The sequence below is a fragment of the Akebia trifoliata genome, chromosome 4, assembly GCF_017979445.1.
Source record: "Akebia trifoliata isolate Shusen 1 chromosome 4, ASM1797944v1, whole genome shotgun sequence".
Lineage (NCBI taxonomy): Eukaryota > Viridiplantae > Streptophyta > Magnoliopsida > Ranunculales > Lardizabalaceae > Akebia > Akebia trifoliata.
The window spans coordinates 12,550,216-12,569,474 of record NC_141378.1 but is presented as its reverse complement, the minus strand read 5'-3'; the positions used below and the strand labels follow the sequence as shown (position 1 = coordinate 12,569,474).

At 35.3% G+C, this 19,259-nt stretch overlaps 2 protein-coding genes across 3 annotated transcripts; both read right to left on the bottom strand.

Annotated features, from left to right (window-relative positions):
* Nucleotides 1–3,015: 3,015 nt before the first annotated feature.
* MEF9 (mitochondrial editing factor 9) lies at nucleotides 3,016–5,328 on the bottom strand. The gene has a single exon (XM_086439608.1). It carries the CDS (start codon nucleotides 5,244–5,246, stop codon nucleotides 3,123–3,125), a length of 2,124 nt encoding a protein of 707 aa, XP_086295734.1. The 5' UTR covers nucleotides 5,247–5,328; the 3' UTR covers nucleotides 3,016–3,122.
* A 2,786-nt stretch (nucleotides 5,329–8,114) lies between these two features.
* On the bottom strand, nucleotides 8,115–19,003 carry LOC147403854 (Wound-responsive family protein). Of its 2 annotated transcripts, XM_086439607.1 has the most exons (9): nucleotides 18,488–18,992; nucleotides 15,319–15,528; nucleotides 15,107–15,159; nucleotides 14,977–15,033; nucleotides 11,903–11,968; nucleotides 11,697–11,768; nucleotides 10,563–10,672; nucleotides 9,019–9,110; nucleotides 8,115–8,415 (listed from the first exon to the last, which is right to left on the bottom strand). In XM_086439607.1, exons 1-9 carry the CDS (start codon nucleotides 18,759–18,761, stop codon nucleotides 8,363–8,365), a joined length of 987 nt encoding a protein of 328 aa, XP_086295733.1. In that variant the 5' UTR covers nucleotides 18,762–18,992; the 3' UTR covers nucleotides 8,115–8,362. The 2 variants fall into 2 exon arrangements, with proteins under 2 accessions (XP_086295733.1, XP_086295732.1); XM_086439606.1 differs by lacking the exons at nucleotides 8,115–8,415; nucleotides 9,019–9,110 and adding an exon at nucleotides 9,127–10,066 and having other exon boundaries at nucleotides 18,488–19,003.
* Between the last annotated feature and the right edge of the window lie 256 nt (nucleotides 19,004–19,259).

The following is a 19,259-nucleotide window of genomic DNA, read 5'->3' as shown; positions in this document are numbered from 1 at the left end:
GTGAAAGAAGGTTTGAAAACGAAAAAGAAGATGAGGATGATTGGAATAAAAATAATCTACTATAGAAGTTATAAAGTTTGAAATTGACATCTATTAAGTCATTTTCATTAGTTTATAAGAGAAGACATAAGTCAAGGGAGTCATACGTCAGTCTGAAAATAAAGGGGGAAACTCAAATATTCACAAACCTTTGGAGGGGTATATCTAAAATATTGAAGAATTGAATCTAGAAAGAAAGCATGTAATGTTGGTTGTATATGTACATGTGGCATGAAGTAGACCCGATTTCGAAAAAAACAATAATTCCAAACACAAACTTCTTTGTTGAACAGTAGCTATTTGGAATCATATTGGTGTGGACCACAAGTAGTGGATCCAGCTAGCCTGATACGCGACGTGTGCTGTGGTGTGGTGTGTAGTGAACGCCAGCAGATTCAAGTTTCTTGGCTTTGCCGCCTTTACCAAATCGGACGAACATCAAGGCATGAAACGCGATGGCTTTGATAAGGCATGAAGTGGATTCAAATTTAATTTATTTTAAGTTTCTCACACATAAATCAGGGATCCACCGATAACATGTAGCCATATGTATTGAATGCGTTTCTAATTTACAAAAATATCCTCATTAATTATAAAATTGCCCTTTTACGCTTGACGTGGCAAGCACCAAGGAGTCTGTGAGCTAAAAAACGACTAATGATGCACAATTCAACCCAACCTGATCCGTTATCATACTGATTATGATTTAGCATAGGGGCAGGACAAACCATGATTAATTGTATAACTGCCGAATTTGAAGATGAATAATTTTAGAGAGAAATTTAAAGATTTTTTTTATTAGAAATTGAAGAAAATGATATTTAGGTCATTTCCAATTAGCATATGAGATGACCCGATAAAGAGGCAATGTCATCAACAACAAAAATTGAAGAGGGGAGGGCAAAAATTGGAGGGAGGTGAGGGTGTGGGGGCAAATGGGGAGAGAGGTGAGGGAATGGGGACAAATGGGGCATATAATTAGTTGAAAATATAAGGGTGTCTCAAAGGTCTGTAGGGGCAAATTGCCCCCACCAGCTCCAACTCCTTACTAGCTCCGCCCCTAATTTAGCATAATAATTTAAAAGTAGTTAATATTTTTTTTTAATCCAAAATTATCTAATTTGTGATTTTGAATTGCTTGTCCTAGTATTTATTCCAAAAATTTGAAGGCATTATTCATACAGTGAGAAGTTTAGAATCTTTAAAGATCGTAAAATCCAATCTAAAGTATAACTTATCTTAGAAAGAATTGAATGTAAGGTTGAGATGATAGATGGACGGATGGAAGGACTCTGATTGTATCATTCAGTTTCATCATAGTAATGATAATGTGGTAGTAGATGCATTAAGTTGTAAGTATAGTTACAACATAATGCATCTACCACCACATTAAGAGTCTCGAGATATATCAAAAAAAAAAAAAGAGAGGCCACAATTGCTTATTCTTCAATGGAAATGATAATACATTACTAAAATTTTATCATGAGATGACCAAAAACTAAGTAGTTATGGTACACTTTGGGTACTTGTTCATAGATATTAATCAAGCTACTCATTTTTTTAAGACTAAGGTCATTCATACGATAATAGATAGTTTGCAAGACTATATATTAGGGATTGGGGCATAGCTAGTAAGGAGCTTATGGGGGCAATTGTCTCGTAGAACTTTTAGACAATTCTGTATTTTCAATTAAATACATGTCTCATTTGCCCCCACCCCATCCCCTCCCTCCAGTTTTTTTCCCTAGCCCCCATACAATTTTTGAAAATGATATTGTCTTTTGATTGGGTCTTCTCTCATGGATTAATTGGAAAAGACCTAAATAGTATTTTCTTAAATTTCCAACCAAAAATCGTTGAATTTCTTATCAAAACTGGATTAATTGGAAAAGACTTAAATAGTATTTTCTTTAATTTTTAACCAAAAACCTTTGAATTTCTTACCAAAATTATTCATATTCAATCTTTTCAATTGTACCATCAATTATAGTTTGACCCCACTACAATAAAATCCAGGCTCCACACCCCTAATTAGGGAAAGAGTGTTGTTGCATAGGGCTGCAATGTGCACAATTAGGGGCGGAGCTAGGATTTTTTGTCAATGGGGGTGGGCTCATTACTACAAGTAATGGTTGGCTAATAATCTAGATAATGAAGTTGCTATTATGGGATAAATTACGTTGAACCCATTCAACCTCATCTTCAATCTAACGTTTTCAATGTGTTATCTTCAAATGACAAGTGTTCATGGCAAATTTTGGTGAATTTTTCAGATATTCCTCTATTTTCACTTTCTTGACATGCCCCTCGCCCTTAGTTTCCAATTATCACTTAAAGAGAAAAAGAAAAACTTTGAAACATTTGAGTTTTCTTCTCAAAACCCATCATCTGCAGTATGATGATGTTAATGACGAAGGTGGTGATGATAGTGATGAGATGATGATGATGGTTGTGATAGTGATGAGTACGGTGATGAGGGCATTAGAGTCATTTTGTATTATTATTTTGGAAAACTCCAAATTTAAGAGGGCATGTCATCAGGTTGAAGCATAGCGACAAAAATCTGCGAAACGTGAAGTTTATTAAAATATCTATGATTTTTCAAAACATCCCGGCCCACATTAATTTGTCAAGCCACCATGCCTAATTAACTCTCTCTCTCCCTCTCTCTAATTATTAATTTCTTTATTTTCTATATATAACCACTTTAATCTTGGTTTCCAATGGAAATAGTACCTCAATAAACCCAGACAGATTTTTATGATATCTATCATTAAAATATTTTTATCTAAATACAAAACTATTTATTCGAATGGATCGAACCAAACCTAAAATTCTATTGGCTGTGATCCAATAACTACCCCGGTGCAGAATCAATGATTTGGGTTCTCATAACTAATAAGGACCCAATCCAATAAAGATCCGATTTGATAGCTTAATTAATTGGTTTTGATCCAATTATATCTCAAACCGATAAGAACCCATACGATGATGTAAATTTAAATTATATAGTTATTTAGTTGCATTTTATATATACTTTTATCAAATCAGATTGGACTAAGACCAATTCGAAAATATAGATTTTACAAATTTGCATTTAAATTCAAATCTTTGATAACCCTATCACAACTCTCAATCAATAAATGAATCTCTTGGACAAGGGGATGTGATCTATCTGATGCAATAAACACATGAACTTTGTTATGCAACTCAATCCAGCTATAACCAGGTTGCTTTCTAATATTCTTCCTTTCCATCCTCATCCTCACACCCACCGCATCGTCCCATTTCCCTGCATCCGTAAGCATATTAGATAGCAACACATATGGGGCCGAGCTCTCTGGCTCAAGCTTCATCAATGCTTCGGCTGCAACATGTGCCAAGTCCACGTTGTTATGGACTCGACAAGCACCCAACAACGCACCCCACACAGCCCTATCGGGCTCAACTGGCATGCTATTGATCAAATTCATGGCCTCTTCAAGATACCCATTCCGACCCACTATATCAACAAGTGAAGCAAAGTGTTCGACACGTGGTTCAATACCAAACTCATCTACCATAGACTTGAATTGTCTACGACCTTCGTCAACTAACCCTGCATGTGCACATGCATTCAAAACCGAAACAAATGTTATATGTGTGGGTCGTACTTTCAGCTTTATCATCTCCCCATAGAGCATAAGAGCTTCCATAGCGAAACCTTGATAAGCATATCCACCAATTATAGCATTCCACGAGATCACATCTCTCTTCAATTTCATCTCATCAAAGACCGCCCGTGCCGCTACTATAACCCCACACCTCGAATACAAAGTGATAAGGGAATTATTTATCGGTATGTCTACGTTAGCTGTCTTCACGACCCACTGATGAATCATCATTCCTTGATACAAAGCCACAAGCCCGGCACATGCACTTAGCACCGAAGACAATGTGTGTTGATCAGGTTTTTCACCTTCCGCTTGCATCTTATAGAATAGCTCAATCACTTCTTCATAGTCACCATTTTGTTCGTATCCCGCTATCATCGAATTCCACGAAACCAAGGTTTTCTCGGGCATCTTTTCGAAGAAATCACGAGCGAGACCCAAATTTCCTTGTTGGGCATACCCCGAAATCATAGCATTCCACGACCGGGCATCGGGATTGTGCATTTTATGAAAAAGATTCGAGGCTTCATCTAAATCCGATGTGTGAACATAGCCATTGATCATTGTGTTCCACGAGACGACATCTCTTTCATTCATCTCATCAAAAAGTATCCGAGCTGAAGTAAGATCCCCCACTTCCACATAGCACATTATCATAGAATTCCACGAGACTACATTCCTCACAAATTTTCGTCGGTCTTCTTCTTTTTCTTGATCTAAGTACCATGGAATTCGATCAAATAAATCCCGAGCTTCATCAACTCTTCCACTCCGACCGTACCCAACAATCAAAGTGTTATAAGCATGAACCATATCTTCTTTTCCATCACTCCGCAATCCGGTAGTAAGCAAAATTCTTCGTGCTTCATCCAATTCATCGTTATGTACGAGACCCGATACAAGTGCACTTAGAGAAGCTGAGTCTCGTTCGGGCATTTTCTCAAACAACTCGATCGCTCTGGAAACATCACCATTTTGCAAAAACCCAGTGATCACAGCGTTCCAAGAAATGACGTTCTGCTCCGGCATTTCTTGAAAAAGAAACAATGCCTCATCCATCTTTCCATTTCGAGCATAACCACTGATCATAGTATTCCAAGAGACTAAATCTCTATCGGGCATTCGATCAAAAAGTAATCGCCCTTCGTCCATTTGTCGACTTCCCCGACAAGAAACGTAACCCGATATCATCAAATTCCAAGAGACTACATCTCTTTGAGGCATTTCATCAAATAGTTTTCTTGCCTTTGAAATCTCTCTGTTTTTTACGTAACCAGTAATCATGGAGTTCCATGTCACGGTGTTCCTGTTTTGTATGGAATCAAACACTCTTCTTGCTTCGTTAATTTGACCTTTTCGAATCAAATGGGAAATCTTTTTGTTCCATCCAAGGAAATCTTGGGGTTCTTTATGCTTGGGTTGAAGTGAGGAGTTGAAGTGTTGGGAAGGTTGACACGTGTTGTTGAGACCACGCATCATGATCAGATGATGAGAGATCTTCCAGTGGGCCCTCTTCCATCTCCAAGCAAACATGGAGATGTTGAAACCCCACATCTTCGTTCAAACAAACAAACAACTCCGCCATGGGAGCACGATTCATGAGGAGAAAGATTTCTTTCTGCTAATTATGTTTTAAAAACGTGGTTTTCAAACTCGGTAGTTTATATCGAGTTGAATCGTCCGAGTCATCTCGTCTCACCCAATACAAAAGTACAAACTACAAACAAACACTTTTAAACTCGAATTACAATTATTTATGAGAACTACTGTTAGCACCCCAAATTTTACTTATTACACCCCATTAAAAATAAAGAAAATAGAGATATTTCCCTAAAGGAAAATTATAAAAGCAACCCCACGAACTGATAAGGTAAGGGCAATCTGAATAATTGAAAAGTGGTGAATTTAATGTAAATTTTACCGTTGTTAGAGCACCCGACGAAAATCATCAAGGGCAACATTTAGAAATTGACATTTTTATGTCCACAAAGAACAAAAAAGTCTTGTTTAGTGTTGACATTTTGAAAAAAAATATTGTATTGCCTTCATCTTCTGGGTTGCCCTAATCACGAATCCATCAATATGGGGGTGCCTTTTGTACATGGATGTCCCAAATGAATAAGTGGGGTGCCTTCATAATTTGCCTTCTTAAAATAAAGAAAATACAGGTAATTTCACTCAGTCGAGTTTTACTGAGTCAATTGTGATTTTCAAAATATCAACCGAGTCATCTCAATTGTCATGAGATCGTCTAGGAAACGATTCACAATCAATATCTCACTCGCCTGTGAACAATACCGAGATGAATCGGGCAAATCATCACAGTTTCTGACAAGATTTGAAAGCATTTTTGAAACTTAAAAGGCTACCCATCAAGTTGAGTCATTGTTGAGGATTGTCCAACACCACCCATCGGCTCAATCCATCTGGACCGATTTTTCAACATGTCCCAGCCCAATTTTGTCCGCCCAATAAAAAATTGAACTGTTGATCCATTCATTTATTCCAAAATTGCAAAGTTTCTTACGCCGTGATTCAAAATAAAATATTTGTTGTGTTCCAACATAATCATTTATTATCAGTTGTTAGGATCAATAGGTTTTCATATCGTTCATTTGAAGAAATTGAAAACCTTCTTATTGGATGATCATGATACTTCAAAAAATTATAAATTCTTGAACAATGGAGGAACAATATCTGTCGATGCTCAAATTCCTCTATTTACTAAATTAAGATATAAATTCAATTCTTGACAACATCATTTCAAGGCTTGGATCAATAGCTTGGTTGATTACATATAATTCTTGTCAACTCTGCTTGTCCAACTTTGTAGATCACTCTACATTATACATGGATTATGACATATTTTCATTTGTCAAGTTTCAGTACAAAGATCAAAGAAGAAAAAAATAAAAAAAACACATGTTCACGAGAATTTGCATCATTTTGGGCTAGGAAGCGATTAGCCCCAATTGATCACGTTTAAGAACAATTGATTAAGAGATCTTATATGTGTTCCAAACTAACCTTTCTCCATGAGGAATAAAAACAGAAAAACAAAATCGATGCTTATGTTATCAGCTGGAACATAAACTATATGACCATCCCAGGTTTCTCTAGTTACTTAAACATCTCTATCGTTTCCAGTAGACCATCAGTGGCTCCGATGAGGCCTTAAATCCAATCTATTCCAATCCAGTTACTTCAGATATGACTCTGAGGTTTTGGATTATGATGAAGATCCCATACCAGGCCTTTTTTTTTTTTTTACTTATCAAAAAATATATATATATATATCTGGTCCAATCCAATACTTATCAGATCAGTTAAGGGCCCGACCTGATCATTATAGATTGGTCCCAGATCAAACCGTTTTTAAACTCATCCGAGACCGAGACGTATTACCTAAGTTAACTCAGTATCGGAGTTGAACGAGACCAACTCACAAAGTCATTTTTTGACCAAGATTTAGGACTCACGTTCAATTTTTTGACTTGTCTCACGAGACATCTCAAACGTATCGGAAAACTCGTCCGAGACAATTCGGTATCGGGCCTGGACGAGACGCGAAACCAAGTTTTAAAACCATGGATCAAACCCAATCCTATCCAAACCTGATCCATTAATTTCCAGAAAAAACACTAGAAGACTGCACGAAAATCACACCCTTGTAATCATTTTCTGTAATGTACATCATTCTTTTTTATTTATTTATTTTTTGTGTAAGCAAGATTTGAAACTGCGACCTCAACGTTGTTTTGTAATTTGTCAAACCAACTGAGCTCTATATATTGGGCTAAGCTCTGTGAAGTGCATCATTCGTAATGAACAGTCAATATCTTAACATTCAAACCATTTCGGATGTACCAGTTTTACCATCTGTTGCCATATATATATGTCCTGTATTAGAAGCACGAGCGATATGCAAATAACAACGTAAGGGGTAAGGTTAAGGAACACAGAAATCCGAGGCTTAAACTATCATCCCTGAGGCAATGTTGCAGTCAAGTGAGAAAACCAGACATTCCATATAAATCTGAAACTATTTGGAAACAATGTGAATGGTTCCGTCAATATTTCATTCTGGTATCAGTCGTGACATTTGAAAAGAGTGAAACTTCAAGTCATGCAGAAAAATACCCAAACCGAAAACTGTAAACATCCATTAATATCAACAAAAGTTCAAATCAAAATCAAGATATTTGATTCGATCAAAGAAAACCAACTTGTTTCTAAACAATATGCCCTCTTTGCCAGAAAGGAAAATCTTAAGTCTATTCCTCAATTTTAAGACACAAAAAAAAAAATTATTCTATAAAAACAAAATCATTTATTAATATCATGAGATATTGATGATTTTATTAAGATCTTTCCTGGAAGAAACACCAAAACATACCTCAACTTGCTTTCAGAAGTACGAGGTATGACAAGACTTCAACCAAAAATTTTAGTATTACATTGCTAATGGCATATTAGCAAAACCTTTTAAGACTATTGATTTTGTAATTATCTTCATTTTATTTGATTCTGGGTTACATATAAATAGAGAAAATGGTCGTCATCTTTATCTATCCATAATTACTATACCCCGAGATAAGAGACCAGAAAAATGTATATAAGTCATAACAAACATGCAGACATACAGGGAAAGACTTCACCTCAGAAATAAGTTAAAGCTCATCACTGGACAGGCGGAGCTTCATGAGTTTTTCTCTCCACATCGCTACAAGAAACAGTAATCAATTAAATTTTGGTTTAGCAAGTATAGTATAACTTTCTTCATTTAAAAAAAAAAAAAAGGAGGTGGGGGGGGGGGGCAAATACGAGATTGTCATAGTATTGGCATCAACTTTTTTTCAAAGGTAAATAACACTTTAACCCCCTATGATTTGGCATAATTTCATATTGACACCTAAACCTTTCGATAATTTCACTTATCACCCTTCTAAGTAATTGTGTTAATGTCCCAATGTTATTTGACCATTTTAATCCTCATTTTTATTTTTATTTTATTGTACAAAAATAAATGAAAAAATCGTAAGCTGAATAAAACTTTCTTTTGGTGACTCTGTTCTCAACTAACTCCTAATGGAAATTTGGTGATTCCTCCTTTCTAAATTATTAAAAAGGCTAAAATAGTCTTTATATGAAATAAAAAGAGCATGTCTAAAATATTTTTATTGACAGGAGTCTAAGTGAATCAATTTGATAACTTCAGGGGAGATAAGTGTAATTGCCAAAATGTTACGGTGTCAACATGGAGTTACGCCAAACCATATACCCTTTTTTCTAAAGAGCAGTTGATAGGCTGTTTACTATTGAGTACCTGCATCTTTGTATCTTTCCTCTTTGACAGCTAAATTCATATTCCTCACCAAATCAAGTTCTTCAACAAGTAAATCTGGACCATCTGCGGCACTGAACAAAAAATATAACTCTTAAGGCAACCACCCTAAAAAATAATAATAATAAATCCAAAAACAGGAGAGTGCAGAATGAAAGTATACCGGAAAAAAAAAAGACGAAAAAAAAGGATCAGGAAGAAAAGAGTTGAACTCCACCCATATATTCTCCCACAGATGCAGGACTATTAGGGATTCATACCTCCAAGGACACCCATCATAAATAATCAAGTATCTGAATTTAAAGGAAGGCCAGAAACAAGTCTTTTTCCCTCTCTTCCCATCACTGTGGACCTTGCTTTAATCGTTACCACCTCCCAAGGACCATCTCAAGTAAATTTTACGGTAGTGCCATTGTAACTCCAATTTGTTATTACACACTATTTCTAGTAGAATTCACCAAATATTGAAAAACTAATTTCAGCAGACAAGTCTCGACACACATAGCTTTTCCTTGAAAAAAAAAACTTTCTAGACTACATTAGTGAGGAATGTTTTTTTTTTTTTAAGTATTTAGTGAGGAATGTTTCGTGGCCGGCACCACCTTGTGGCATCCAAAACATGATTGGATGCCACAGTTATAGCAATCTCAAAATTTTAAGAACTTATACAAAAGAAGTTATTTTTCATCAATGAATTTTAACTTTAAATTTGGGAATTTGTTGGCCATCCATTTTCAAAACCTTGGATGAAGCCGAAAAAGGTTAATTTATTTATTTTCCATCATGTCTAGAGAATGGTGGTGTTGGATTGCCTATATGGCAATCCATGTGGCCCAACGACCCTTACTAAGACTTGAATTCTTACTAAGTTAGTCAGGCTAGCCTAACTCTTTTTCCTTTTATATTGATAAAAGGGAGTTTACAAGGTGAACAGATAGACATGATACAGGACAAAAAATTGTGGGAGAGAAAAGCATTGCACAACTGCAAATACAAGCTCAAGGACGAGCTGCTGACAATCGCATCCCACCTGAACACAAAATCACCAAAATGTAAACTTGTGAAAACCCAGTTGAATAAACCCATTAATACAACAAATAGAGCCTTGATTTTTACAGGACTTACTCCAAAGTACTTTCCTTGTTATCAAAGACATGGTTATCAGACTTCATACAGATCAAATCATAACAAATGGAAGGATACTAAGACATCGTTTGGGGCTAAAGAGCCTAACTGATCACTAAGCATTAAATCGCAGATTCTTTAGGGAGCAATCCAGCTCAGCCTTTTCATCTTGGTCACAAATACTTTTTCTTCTCTTGAGATATATCATCTAGGTGTTCAGTTTTTGTATATTTTTCCCCTAATCATTATAGTTAGGTGCACTCTACTTACAGGCAGTAAAAAATGAAATATCCACAAAAGTAAGGGAGAATAATGTGAGAAAAGATAATGGTTTCCATGATAACACAATTCTAGAAGTCATAATAGCAATAGGAAGATTCCAGCTTGCTTATGATCAATACCTGTCCAATGATACATCATAAATTGACTTCACATCACTTCCTCTTCGTGTTCCATGAACAATTTTAATTGCATCTGTCAAGACAATCTGCTTGTTTACATAAATCGGTACCTGCATTTAGTAATTTTCCACTACATTAACAAGTGTTTTATACCAACCAAGATTCTTCCCACTTTAATCAATTCAAACATCTGAACTCAGTAAAGTGCACAAGAATTGTTTATGATATTCCTTTGTATAACTAAATCAAGCATTGAAGATAGGCTTGAAGCCTTGAACTAAACATGTCGATGGCATGAACTAAAATGGATTTCTACCACCAAAGCGAATGAATTGTTTACTAAGATACTGCTTTTTTATTTTACATGTTAACAATTCCATTAAGGTGCTTATGTGTATTATTTGATGTCTGAAAAATGAATACAAAGAGTGGATCTATGGGACATGATTCATGTTTACAAAGGCCTCTTGAAAGAATAAAAAGATAGTTGAAATTTATCTTCAGCAAATTGTACAAAAACTAGGAGTCAACAGCCCAAGATCTAAAACTCAAATTCAATATAAAACTCAATCTACTCCTTCAGTTCAAGAACTTGCATAGAATTTGAAGTTCAGTCTATCAAAACAAGAATCCTGACTCGGAAAACACTCAAAAAGACCGAAGTAGGAATTGTCGGAAATTAGGTTATTCTGGGGAGAGATTTGCATTTTTCAAACAGGAAAGTTTGATCTCCCGCCACCAATATGTCAGTTTCTTAATATGAAACTGGGAACATGAAAATGCCCACTTAATGCACTTCTTCCATTGATTGTTTAGTACGACAATTTATCATGTCACTCAATATGATAGTAATATATTACTATCACGAGTAGTAATTATTATATTAAAAAAAATGTTTACTATTACAACTTTTCAACAGGTATGAGCAACTTTCCAATTTTTCAAAAACACCCATTTTCCACCTTTTAATTACACTTTTTTTGTATACCCATGTAGATAGTGATCCAAGATGGTCATCATTAAACTTTCAAAACATTCTCTTAATTATAGAATTATTGGTGAACTAACCATATAGTTTTTGTGAATCATAACAACTGTCTGTGTTTGCCGAGTAACAGAATATATTAACATTACCTTGCATCTCATTGCCACATTTATGGCATCTGACGGACGTGCATCAACACTTAGAATGGCTTTTTCCCCTGGCTGCAGATTATAAAGTACGAAATTTCATAAATCTGAAATGTTTTTCCAAGGAAACAAACAAATATAAGGTGGAAGGCACTTCCATCTATCTCAAACCTAACTAACCACTAAATTCAAGAAAGTATTGCCACTACCTTGCTGCAATATATTCTAGCATAGTACGTATTAACCACTCTTTCTGTAATCCGCACCATTTTTACCTGAAATTCAAAAATGATTCATGGTGGAATGAAGTATACCATATCAAGCATCCCAGACTTCAGAGTCAGTAGAACAGAAGTTCTAAAAAAGTTCCAAAAGATTCTAAATGACCAATAGACCTGAGGAAGATTAAGTATGTCATGAACACATTAATTTCTTCCCAATGACCACTTTTCATGGCACTCAAGTTGCACTCAGAAGAATAGAAGTTCCACAGACCCCACAAAACGATTCTAAACGGCCAGTAGGCCTCATGATCATTCAGATGCTACATAATTCATGTCTATGTCGCAAAAAAAATTCCCGAAACTATGTTAAATGGACAATTAAGTTTATGAGCAAGCCAAGGGTACAAGGTGTCGAATGTAAATAATTTATGAGCTTTTGGTGCTATCTGTTATTGAATAATTTATGGATTATTACAGTAAAAAAAAACAAGACTAGCACCAATTTTTCAATGAGCAGAATAGCTTAAATTGTTAGCACCATCCTCCAATGTTCAATATTGTAACCATTAGAAAAAGAGTGGCATCAGCCAGTAATTCAAGTCAAGGCCCTTCTGTTTTGCTGTAGATGATGAGTTTAGCAGCCTTATTAACTACTTTGGTTGGGGAGTCATTACATTCTTGCATTTAATTCAAATGATACATTACCAAATACCATACAAAAGTGATTGAACAGAGAATATTGTACAATATGTAGTAATTTTATCAATAAAAAGATATAAAACATAGTAAACCCTTTTTTATGATTTTGAAAACAACTATACTTAAGGCTTAGATATTAATGAGCAAAACAAATGATACGACAATCCTTCAAGTTGTATATATTTTTATGCTTCATCCAGGTAGAAGATCTCTCATTTAAGTGATCGCAAAAATGTAGATGCGTCACTTAAAACAACAGTAATTGATCAAGTTAGTCTAAGCAAAAACTATTTCTTTGACTGCATTTTCCATAAAGGCAAGATTTTCATCACCTTCCTGGCACTCAACAACGATTATAGAGATATTTCATCTATAACACCAACAATTTTCCCATTGAACCCACAATAGGGCATCAAGGGTCGGTTCCGTTTGGATGGCAATATACCTAGAATAAGACCATACAATATATGTTGGTTCCAGTTCCAGTTCCAGTTAAATTTTTCATTCCATTTAGCCTTTGGGCAACCCGATTGTATCCAAGTTTAACTGGTTCCAAAAAACGAAAGCAAGACCTACTGATGATCATACCTGCCGGTCAATCAGGTATTCTTTGACAGCCCAACAGCAGAACCACCAACGCCAACAAAAACAGTAACAATACAGAAATTAATTGTCCAAGATATTCATAGCATGCATGCACAATGAATCCATTGCCCCTTTGCCATATGGAACACTTTTGGAGGCTCATAACCAAAAGTACCTTAGTACACAGCAACGAAAAGAAACTTGCCCATTGATACAAATAGGCCTTTTATGGACAGCAGATTTCCATGGTCCCCTGTGATAAAAGGGTGAATCATCCAAAAGTGTCACTTGGGACTCTAACAGTAACAACAGGCTGTAGTGGCTGGCCAAAATTGGAAAACCACATTCTTCTATGCCAATGAGTTAGAAGTCTGGTTGGTCATAGTAGTCAATCGCAATCACTTTTATATGAGCTAGTTTGTTGCCAAAAAGAATAAGTGATTGTTGAAAAATATAATTGCATTCCTTCTGAGGATATAGGAGCTCACTTTTGATTATTTCTTTCCTGGTATGTTTCTGATGGGAACATCAAAGCGTGAAGAGTGGATTTTATTTTTTTGTTTTAGGGCTTTATTTTTATGTTTTTAGGCTTATTTTCATGTTTTATTGGCCCATGGTGTTAGTATAATAGTTAGGGTAGTTTGGTAACTTTATAACGTCTTTTATTTAAGTTTATGAGAGTTGGAAAATTAGGAGAGAGAGTTACAATAATTAGGTTTATTTAGTTTATTAGGGCTCTTGATTGGTTTTTTTATTTACAGATTGTATTAGGGTTTATTTACGAAGAACAGTGAATGAATAAATATAAAAAAATTGGTTTCTTGTTTTGAATGTTGGTGTATTAAATGTGGTCGATGCCATGGAGATCATTGGGGGTGATTCCAAGGTAAATATCAATTTTTTTTTTATAAATCTTCTTCTTCAATCCATCTTTTCTACATTTTTTTTTATTTCTTGAAAGATCGAGAAACTATCAAGTAAGAACCCCCTAATCCTTTCAAGAAACCACCCATAAAATCTGTTTTCTTGAATTTTTTATTTTTTTCATGAATTTTTTATTTTATTTATTTATTTCTTGAAATCTTGAATTCTTGATTCTTGAAACCTACAAACCTCAACTCTTAATCCTTTACCCATTTTCTTTAATCCTTATTTCATTAATCTCTTTTTCAAATCTAACTTACACCCTATCACTTATCCCCAACCAAACCAAATGCCTTAAACCTTCCCCTAATCGTAATTTCAAATTGTTGTAATTAGAAAATTGTGTTTTACATTTCAACATATAGCAATTGGGATTTTGAAAAATCATGTTTCTTATTGTCGCCCAAATCCTTAACCCAATTCCCAAGCTACCCAAATCAGATTCCTTAAACCCCTATTTTTCTCTTTTTCCCTCACCGTCCTACATCAGTTTCACTGGAGGGTTACATATACAACTTATTATGTTATGGATTGAAAGAGCAAAGACAGTACACAAAACCATAATACTCTCTTTCCATTTTCATTTTTCTTGTCCGTTCCTCTCAAATCATCATTTCAATCCAATGAAATGTAACCTAAGGGGGTGGGGGGTAATATGCTTAGGAATACTGGTGGTCGGAACCTAGAAATATCACTTTCATATGTTACCAATTTCACGAGAGTGACCTCGATGAAAATATTATCATGAAAACTCAAAGTCAAAGGAAGTAAATACAAGAAGCATGGGCCAGATGAGAGAAACCTCAAACGTGTCTACACTACATAAGAAAATGAGAAAATCAACTCCTTACCTCATAACCAAGTTTCCCTACAAGATTTTTCACGAACTGGAATTGGTTTGGGCAACCCTGCATGAAACCAACACTTCAGTGCCAAATCTGTAAGAAAAACAACTAAGGTGAGCAGAAAAAGGAATCTTACACCATTTTCGTCCCCTCTTAAGGCATCAATAAGTTTTTCAATTGCAAATTCCCCTGCACTGACGGACAAATAAATTTATTTATACGCAAAACTGTCCAGAAATGATGATGAAAATGCCAATAACGCAATGATTAACATACAAAAGGCAGATTATGATAAGAAAAGTTCATACATGTACCAATCAAAAATAAAAAGGTAATACTAGTACGTACCAACAATAATTGGTAGTAATAAGTCTCCATCACAGGCAATTTTGAGGAAAATAGTGGGACTCTGAAAACGACGTAGAAACCCAAGTCCAATGGAACGAACTTCAGGTTTTGACTCCTTTGCTTGAATAGAGAAAGGAAATAACTGACCAGAGTTCCATTTTGTCTCTTCTAGAAACCCTTGCATCCGCAAACGGTGGTGCCTGACAGTTTCTGCATCAATTAAACGGGGTGTGACATTCAAGGTTAATCAAGTACACCTAGAGAAAATGGAAAGAATATGCCTTAGTATTCATACTATAAATGATGCTATCGAAAAACAAATGCAAATTTTAACAATTTAAGAATCAGACAAAGAAGATTATTGGGGTTTTCTAAAAACATTGAGAAAAGGCACATTAGGCAAAAACTTTCCCTAGTTAAGGTGTTTGATTCACAAACAAAGTGTCCGTTAAGAAACTCTAACTTCTTCTCTTAATTGAAATATAAACATAAAAATAGTTACCCATTCTAAAGGCAATGCCATGGAGGGTGGGGAATTCCAGCCCTATTCCAGGACTAGAAGGGAACAATTATGTAAATGAACACAAGGTGAAGCACAGTGAGTTTAGTGCCAAGATGAAATTACCCAAGCACGTATAAAATAACGCAGTTAAGTCTTACATTAAATTCTGGGCATGTTGTTCCCTCGAGATGAAGTATTTTAATTAGGTATTTGTTGAGTGTATATTTTCCTCCACTCTCGAGTGTTTAATACCTCAATTTAGCCCCATGACCCTCTTATATTCATAGTTCTCCTTGTCTCCAACAAATCAGTCTTTTGGAGTAGTTGGTTGGTTAACATGGTATTAGAGCACTAGGTTTGCATAGGTCACGGATTCGATTCTTTCCACCCCTTATGGGTGAGGGGAACTGTTGAGTGTATATTTTCCTCCACTCTCTGGTGTGTCATACCCAGCCCCGTGACCTTCTTGTATTCATAGTTCTCCTCTCCAACAGATCGGTCTTTTGGAGTAGTTGGTTAGTTCACAGTACTTCACTCAATTATCTACTTTTGAGTGCACACAGCAGAAAAGGAATAACTATCAAATGTGTACGTTAAGTAGATTAAAGCAAAAGAAAGAACATTCTATTGCATTTCAGAGTATAGCTTATTCAACAAGCAGTTTAACAGACTTCAGATTGCAAAGCCACTAACCACATCCACCTAGAATGAACACGGTAAATTTGGATTGGAGTGAAAACTTACAGAAGTATTTAAACCCATACTTGGGGCATGTTTACTTTCTTAAATATTAAAAACAAAAAAGCTCCACCTTTAAGGTCCATTTATATTGCATATTTCAGAAGCATGATCTTCATGTTGCACTAATAACAGTATAACATTTACACAATTACACCCATATTGAAATAGGGAGGGGGTATCTTTGTCTGCCACTAGATCGTAGGCTAAAAAAAGTTTCTAATGCATTGTGCTACATATCTTTGAAAGGTATGGCCCAATAAATTTGATACAAATTATAGACGTATGATCTTTATGTGTGAATAAAGTACTCTTGCAAGTTGTTCATATCGTGGACTGGTTGAATTCTAGTCACGAAAGCAAACAAATGATTATAAGGTGAAATGTATTAATAAGGATGAGTTTTTAGCTAGAGTGCAAAAGGATTTTGTTTTAGCTCAATATAAGGCATTTTGTGCTTATGACATTAAAGGAGATACCTCCAATAGGACAAATATAATAATCTCCAAGAGGCATAAGTTGTGTTCCACAGCGGGTAGCACGTATGCCCCATAGCCTAAGAATGATCATGAAGTTGAGAGTGTAGACTCTCTCAAGTCTCAAGCCAAGTGCTTATTACTAACAAACAAAATGACCAAAAGGGTAGAAAAAGAAAAAATTTCAACATTTAACTGAAGCATATGAAACCATACATTTAAAATTGTGTTACCTGATAAAAAGTTGCAGTGCATAAGTAGTTGAAGAGCTTACCAAACGTGACATGATTTTGAAGTCAGACCACTAAAATGATGTTAAGTAGTATTACTAACTTCAATTGCATACTATTCACAATGGATGAGAAAAGCATATATTTTATTTCATGATGACGAGATTGAAGTCTTCAATTTAGGTTTATGTTGTCTTTAATTTTTTAATTGAGAAATCTCATTTGTTTGCATGGACAAATATTTGTTTCTTTCAATGTCTCAACTTAAGGTCACTCATGTCTTGTGTTAAACTGACAAGTACTATTAAACTTGGGGTCTTGTTAACGTGTGCCTCTTAGGAACGTGTTAAAGTGCATTAATTACACCTGGAATTTTTCATTTTGTACCGGAAATGCCCTCAAATTTAATTTATTTTTACCAAAATACCTCTAGATGCTTATTCCCCACGTGTATTTATTGCACTTTAACGTGTTAACAAGACCACCATTAAACAAAATACTGTAATAGCTGAATTTAGTACCATATTATTTCAAACCATGGTTTCAAAACTCATCCGAGACCAAGACATGTCATCCGAGTTAACTCAGTATCAGGGCTGAACGATACAAACACACAAGTCAGTTTTTTGACTGAGATTTAATACCTCAAGTTCAATTTTTTTATTTTTGAACGAGACATCAAAAACAGAAAACTCGTCCGAGACAACTCGGTATCTGGCCTGGATGAGACGAGACAAGACGCGCGAAACCGAGTTTTAAAACCATGTTTTGACTTACGAGATCAAGACAGATTTTAGATTCGGATGTCAGAATGAAAAGACTTCACTACCATAAAAACTCGAAACTCAAATCTTCAGAGAAAACCAAAAATGGAGATCCGTTCGAGCAATCAACCAAGTAATTTAACTTTTCTCCACTCATTTTCGGTCTTCTACTAATTTCCCAAAAAAATAAAATGAGAAACAATCTAATTTGCAATTTGATCTAACTCAATATTGTGGCAATTTTACAAACGAATCCAACTCCAACACATCATACTGTTTACATTGAAAACCCTAGAAAATAAACCTAGCATCTATAAGCAGAGACAGAGAGAACATGATCAAACATACAAGAATTGAAACTCTGGAGTTCCAAAAAATACAAATTTCAGGAAAAAAAAATGGGACTAAACTATCAGATAAAATCCACAGTGAAGATATAAAAAAATTCCGAATTCGAACCTGAAATCATGACGAGTGCTTCAAGGTATTCGTCATCGCGTTCATCGCCATTGCTAGATGCCTCTCCAAAATCCCCAGGAGAAGTCTTACAGAAAATTAGAATCGATTTGGCTCTATGAGATTTTCTGCTTTTGAAACCTAATTGATGTGAGAACGAGGAGAAAGAACAAGTGAGAGAATTTGAATGTGAAATTGAAAGACTCTGATTTGCATGATCGGGAATAATTCCGAATCTGAATACCGTACGGACAGAGAGATGAACACCGCCAAGCATTCTTTGCTGGCAAGAGAGAAAAAGACGTAAGGAACTTAGATCGAGTAAAGTGCAACCAGCAAGTACTTTTAACACCTAACGACTCGACGACCTATGCGAAGGGTGAGGACTGTGGAGATGGACATGTCATTGATGAATCCAAACCAATTGTACTATTAGGCCTTGATATGCTGCAAATCATTTGCAACTCAATGGTTCAGTTTAGTTCGGTTTAAGACCAAATCGAAATCAAACTGATTTTGGGTTGCAAATATTCTATAAGATGCAACATATATTTTAATACAAATAAATCTTCTATTTGTATATTAAAAAAAAAAAAAACAAATTAAAATCTTTAATTTTCGTCTCCAATGCTCGTAATCTGGCACAATTAAATACTCAATCCACTAAGAAAAACATTTTTCTTACTAATTTAATGAGATTTGAAATCTTATTACGGATCGTTGAGCTTTAATGGATTACCGCATTTACAATCTAACAGCACAATCCTCTAGAATT

Excerpts from the sequence above, each read along its gene's own strand:
- MEF9 (XM_086439608.1), bottom strand. The coding sequence starts at position 5,246 with ATGTGGGGTTTCAACATCTCCATGTTTGCTTGGAGATGGAAGAGGGCC.
- LOC147403854 (XM_086439606.1), bottom strand. The coding sequence starts at position 18,761 with ATGCTTGGCGGTGTTCATCTCTCTGTCCGTACGGTATTCAGATTCGGA. Across the intron at positions 15,529-18,487 it reads AGCACTCGTCATGATTTCAG|AAACTGTCAGGCACCACCGT; the intron begins GTTCGAATTCGG and ends TAATTGATGCAG. Across the intron at positions 10,673-11,696 it reads ATGTGGCAATGAGATGCAAG|GTACCGATTTATGTAAACAA; the intron begins GTAATGTTAATA and ends TACTAAATGCAG.